At 41.8% G+C, this 6,000-nt stretch overlaps 1 protein-coding gene across 1 annotated transcript in view; it reads right to left on the bottom strand.

The window, feature by feature from the left end:
* Nucleotides 1-4,485: 4,485 nt before the first annotated feature.
* The window catches only part of SPTA1 (spectrin alpha, erythrocytic 1), a 66,525-nt gene continuing 65,010 nt past the window's right edge, over nt 4,486-6,000 (bottom strand). Inside the window, exons 50-51 of the mRNA XM_036922920.2 lie at nt 5,231-5,375; nt 4,486-4,707 (exon numbers count right to left, since the gene is read on the bottom strand). Coding sequence (XP_036778815.2) covers nt 4,582-4,707; nt 5,231-5,375 — 271 coding nt within the window. The 3' untranslated portion in view covers nt 4,486-4,581. The remainder of the gene's footprint in view (nt 4,708-5,230; nt 5,376-6,000) is intronic.

Below are 6,000 nucleotides of genomic sequence, written 5' to 3'. Positions count from 1 at the left end.
AGGGTACCCCAGCGGGACAGTGTCCTCCTCATAGGCTGGACACAGACCAGGAGCTCAGGCCAATGGGACAGATATTCAGGGTCTCGGGCCAAAGTTGTCCCATCCCCAGCTCCCCGGGAGAGCCACATCCTGCCTCCTGCCCTTCCCCCAGGGCTGCTGGGGCCTGGAGGGGCCAGGCTTCCTGCTCTGTTCCCTGTGCTTAACTCGCGCTGGGCTCAGGTCTGAATTCCCGCCTTCAGCCTCATGGATGCCACCCCTAGTTACTGAGACCCAATCACTAGGCATTTTCCAACCGAGCTGCGCAAGATGAGGGAAGTTCGGGGTGCTCACCATCACAACAGCAGTGACTGGGGAACTATCAGTGATGCTGTCGGGATTTCCAAAATCACTGCACAGTTACACTGTCTGACCTTTACTGTTCTTCCAGGATCTGAAACTCAGTGTCGGTTTGAATGCTTCATTAAATGAGAAGGTTGGTTATTTTCTCTCTCTATCTAGGTGTCTTTCATATTTTCATAGAGTTGTCCTTTCTATCTCTGGCTTATTATCGTTTTGCCCTCTTCCTTTTAATTAGCTCTCCCAGATGGGTGGATTCAATTTCAGATAAGATATTTGCTTCCTAGTTTTCTGGGTAATTGCTGTTGTTCTCTAATGACTTCATAGTCTTGGGTGTCAGGGACCTCCTCCCTTGGATGCCTAGCATGGATACGGTCCTTAGGATCTGTGCTGAAACTCTCTGTCCCGCCCTTTACACTTTCCACCTGTAATATGTTATGCACAGTCCCAGGCAGTCTAAGGGATGAATAAAGGTGTAATGAGTTCAGACAGCTGTCTGTTAGTAGTTTGAGTCTAGACTCTTCAGCTTACCCTGCTGTTATGGGTAAGTTACTAACCTTTCTTGGTTTCAATGTCCTCATTTGTAAAATGGCTGTAACTTCCTGATTTTGCATTGCTTGCCAAACAGGATTATGCATGCAAAGAATTTAGTATAATACCTGGACCATAGCGATCTTCCAATAACTGTCAGCTGCCATTATTGATAATGTGCAGAGCAAAGTGATTTGGCTTTTAGTTTAGGAAAAGGTTATTCTCAGTGGAGGAACAGAGAAGGCTTCATGTCTAAGGTAGTACTTGAACTTGTTCCTAAGGATGGAGGAGTTTTGAATGCAGTAAGTGGGAAGAAAGTATATTTTAAGAAGAACTGAAGTCTCAGGGCAAGGCAATATAGACCTGTTTCAGAATGTGGTGAGCTGTCCAGAGGGAGTGAAAATTTCTCACAAATGATGCTGAGAAGTTAGCTTGGGTGAAAACTTCTTTGTGGCCAGCAGTTTCAAAACCTTGCTTCAGACTTGATTCTCTGGTCAGGGGGAGATAAGATGCAGTAAACCTTTGAGCAGAGGGCAGAGTGGGATCTGGGCAGTGATTTAGGAAGCTTGATCCAACCGCAGAGAGAATGAGAGATCTCAGCTGGGAGAAAAAGGAGGAAGGGGCTCAGCAAGAAATCCCACTGCCAGCATCCTAAACAAAGGCAATGACACCCGAACGTGCGTGGTGGTATTGGAAACCGAAGGCAACTTCAGACATAAGAGATTTTGAAAATGTAGGAGTCACATGATTCAGTAATGAGTTAGATATGGGGGAAGACTTGAGACAGAGGAAAGAACTTATCTTGGGGGGTATTTTTTTCAGGTAGGAATCCATATTCTTCCATGCCCTTATTGGAGAAATACATACTTTATTTAGAATTTGGTGGAAACCAAATTTGGGAGGATGGAAGGTAGATTCTAGAGAAGAGAACAGGTTGGAGAGAAGTAGCAAGGTAGTCAGATGGCAGAAAGGGCCTGGTCAGGGGAGAAAGGCCATGTATCTAGGATCCTTTTCACTATAGGCGGGAAGTTATTCTCCCTTTGTACTGAAGCTGTTAGAGCAAATTAATTTCCCCAATCCAGTCAGTCCTGCTAACACGATTTCCCTAAAAACACACTGAGCAATGGTGGGTAAAGATGTTCCAAGAATTGCTAAGCAACATTCATAGGTTCATCTAACTTCCAAATGTGGTAACCTTAAGTATGAAAGAGTGTAAAAATCATTTAGGGGAAATTTTGAGCAGACATGTTCCTGGAAGCCATCTTTATTGACCTTGACACAATTGATCTGGGGTGCAGACAGGAGAAATAGTTTACAAAAGCTCCCTTGGTGATTCAAGTCCCCCCCCCCCGGTTGAGAATGTGCTTATAAAGAACAAACCCTCTTCTAAGTACACACACACACACACACACACACATAAACACAAAGCACAACAGAGGTCCTTCTGTTGTGAACATGACCCCATATGCCCAATTCATGGTTGTTTGACAACCCCTAACACCAGAGGCTCTGGAATCAGTTTCTGGTTTTAAAGCCTAGTTTTTCTACTTTTTAGATGTGTAACCTAGAGCAAGTTTCTTCACAATTCTGTGCCTCCATTTTCTCAATTGCAAAATGGAATAAGAGTATCTATTTTATAGGGCTTTTCTGCATGTGTGAAGATGAATGCAAAGAGTTTAGGACAAAGCCTGCCATACTAGAAGCACTCAATATAGCCATCTATTATTATTTGGAGTTTCTAGATGGATCACGGTAGGCTGTCCTATTTGTTGCCTATTTACTGTTAGTGAAAGGCAGAGACAGACTGTCCAACATCTTATATTTTGATATAATCAGGCAAAGAAGAGTAAAGTGCTGTTACCCAGCACAGTGTTTGACTAGAAAAGGTAGGAAGATGGATCTAGATCCCAAGACTTGAGAAGGTTAAGTACTGGGAAATGGGCTAAAGTATAGGAAAGAAGAATCAGACGGCTTCCAGGCAAATGTTTGGCGTGAGAGAGGTCCATAAACTGTAAAAGGGTCTGATCTGTTGGAAATGGAAGCGTTTTGAAAACCCAACTAAGCAGTAGGAATCATGAAAGAAAAATCAGCAATGTAGCCACAGGGCGGAGCTCAGAGGCGGGCTCCCGAATGTAGGTTTTCAGAAGAGAATGAGTATGAAGCAATCGGGGTTCCAGTTTAAGGTAAGTGAACAGGAGGCCAAGAAAAGACGAGTACCAGTGAGGAGGAGCTTAACCTTGAAATCAAGACGCAAATCTGATACAAGTTCTAATTGTTATAATATTAGCACTTGACTATTTAGAAACCTCAACTAAATTATGTACGCTGATTTGCATATTACCATTTTTTGCTTGAGTGCGTAGGGGGTCAGAATATGATTTCTGTCAGTATGTAACTGACAGTGTCATCTTCTTATGGCATCTTTATTGATTCCTAGGATAAATACCATCTTCTCTAGTCTTTATAGTACCCAATCTCTTATATAAGATTGTGTTAATGGTCCTTTGCCTTAGAAAGAAAGCATTTCTTCTTAATGCATCATATGCCTAGTAATCTGATTTATGGCTCCTGTGACAGGTCTTGTCCTAAACAAAGGGAAGACTAATTTCTATGCAAAGAATGGGATTGAGACTTAAGACGGTAATCAAGTGGCAATACACATGTGTTGGGAGGTAGAAACTTTGCACAGATACTAGCATTTGCACGTAAGACAAAGAAATGACCTAAGAATTCTCACCAGCAAAGGTCACCATCAACTTACAAGTCGGCGCACAATGCCAGTATTTGAATCTGCTCAGACCAAAAGTGGCCTAAAAATTCTCTGGACATAGCCTCACTTATTACTGTTTTTTGTTTTTTCCTTAATGCTTAATCTTATAAAAAGTTATACTGATTCTTACACTAATCAGAGACACATGTAAATGCAAAAAAATAGTATTTCATCACATTGAAATGTAAGCAGAAATTCAGGGACATTGAAGACAAAGGAAGCCCTGGTATTCCAGAATTTTGCCTTTCTGAGTCATAATATCCACTGTAATGGGGAAGTGTAAAAAAGGGACAGATCAAGAAGAAAATAGATGCTATTCTGGTCCTCTCTGTGTGGTTCCATTTTACAGACTAAAATATTTGGGGTTCTTCAAAATATCAGATATCTTCATTTTCAAACATAAGAGTTTAAAGACATTCCAACATTCATGAGAAATTATTTGTTAATCATCTTGGATTTTGTTTGTCTATACTATCATGGCCCTTATTTAGTGTAATTAGCTCCCCACATTTAGAAGACATTAGAATTCTCAGAAATATGGAAGCCAAATTGAGTCAGTAACATTTTACTTCGGATTACCTTGTTAAAATGAAATTTTTTAAAGAAAATAAATGTTTTTTTTAAAAAGGAAACACTTTATTTTATAATCAGAACAAAACAAAATTATAAAGATATGTAGAACCCAACTAATAAAAAAATAGAGATCCTGGCACCCTTTAATAGTAACTAGCTGCATACAAAGTAAGCCCATGGCCTCCTCTTTTCCAACTCTGTTAATGCCTTATATCTCCGGAGGCTGAGATTTCTGTCAGGGCCTCTAATAAATGTAAAGCACACACACACACACACAGAACTATCTCCCACCCACCATATTACCTGTCTCATTCATCCCACAATACTTCCCACCACACCAAGATTTTCTATGATCTGGGAAAAGCTGCTTATCAGTTGCCGAACTCAGAATCGATGAAGCCAACATAGTCGTAGCCAGCTGGGTGGCTTCGGCCCTGTGGGTCCACATACTGCTGCATATGTGAGGCACAGAACGCCACTTGTTCTGGGGTTAGGGCCTGAAACACAAAAAGATAGAGATATCGTAGTAGGCATTCAAAGTAGAAGGTTTCTTGGAGCTTCTAATGTGCCCTAAAGCCAGGGAATGCAGTCTATATAAGTCAGTCCTGTCTATCATAGACTTTTGTCATTAAACTATAATTTCTAATGAATAAGAACAATTCATCTCTTCAGCTCAGCTCTTATCTGAAGAATCTCATCTTACTTTGTACAATTTATCCCATTCCCTAATTTTGGTTCATTAAATGAATGGGATAAGACAGCCTTAAATGACGACTTGCAGGTTTGGAATGGACCTTCATAGTCATTAGAGAACAAATGTCGGTTTTGAGGTGGGTCAAGACAAAATGAAGTGGTGACTGAAGCAAATGCTATCTTATGCAAGACAATGTCTGAGTGAAAAAAAGGGGGCATATGGGTTGAGGGGATGGTAGCTGCCTATATTAGGCAACTAGACCAGAAATAAGCAAATTTTGGGTTACGATGAGAGCACAATGACAGCGAACACAACCAGAATCTGACCTGCTTCATGTCCTCTTTGGTAATGTAGGCCTTGCCTTCTGCCAGGGCTTGGAAAGCAGCCTCTATCTCATCAGTGGACCTGATGTTCTCTGACTCCTTGTCAATCAGGAACGAGGTGTAGTCCTCCTGTGAAACATAGCCCTTCCTGTGGAAGAAATGGATCAGGAACTGCGCTCTCTTAAGACAGAGAGGCAGGCAGTTCCCTTTGTCACTCTACTCAGTGTCTCGGAGATAGAGGGAAGCTCGATTCTCCAAACGCCTCTTCCAACTCAGCTCTTCGAAACTCTGAGCTGTGATCTCTAACTTGAATGCCCTCCTCATGCCCTTATAGCGAAATAAACACTGTTTCCTAAGTCCCAGGCTCTGTTTCTACATGGGTCATTCAGCCTGACTCTACATAGCTTGGGAATTTTCCATTAGCACCAGTGCTTTAAGCTCTTCCAGTTGAGTTGACAACCTCCATTTCTGATCTTCTTTGATCCTTGGTATTAGAAAGAATTAGTCCCTAACAGTAATGTGGTCCCCAGCCCCGCAAAGCACACAACAACCCCTCTCCCACGAATCATCCATGTCTCCTTAGAAGGAATTACACACATGAAGGAATTCTTCCCTCAAGTTCTGTTCTCAGAACCAGCTGATATTCATAGATCAAACATAAACCAGAATTTAGCAAACTGGAGGGCTGGTGCGTGAGTTGGAGTTAGTTCCATGAACTTCTGAGCTAATCCCGAAAGGGCCTCAAAAGTTGTCCAGTTCATTTATGGGAGTCT

The sequence above is a fragment of the Manis pentadactyla genome, chromosome 19, assembly GCF_030020395.1.
Source record: "Manis pentadactyla isolate mManPen7 chromosome 19, mManPen7.hap1, whole genome shotgun sequence".
In the NCBI taxonomy this organism is placed as follows: domain Eukaryota; kingdom Metazoa; phylum Chordata; class Mammalia; order Pholidota; family Manidae; genus Manis; species Manis pentadactyla.
This window is presented reverse-complemented; position numbering and strand designations above follow the sequence as displayed.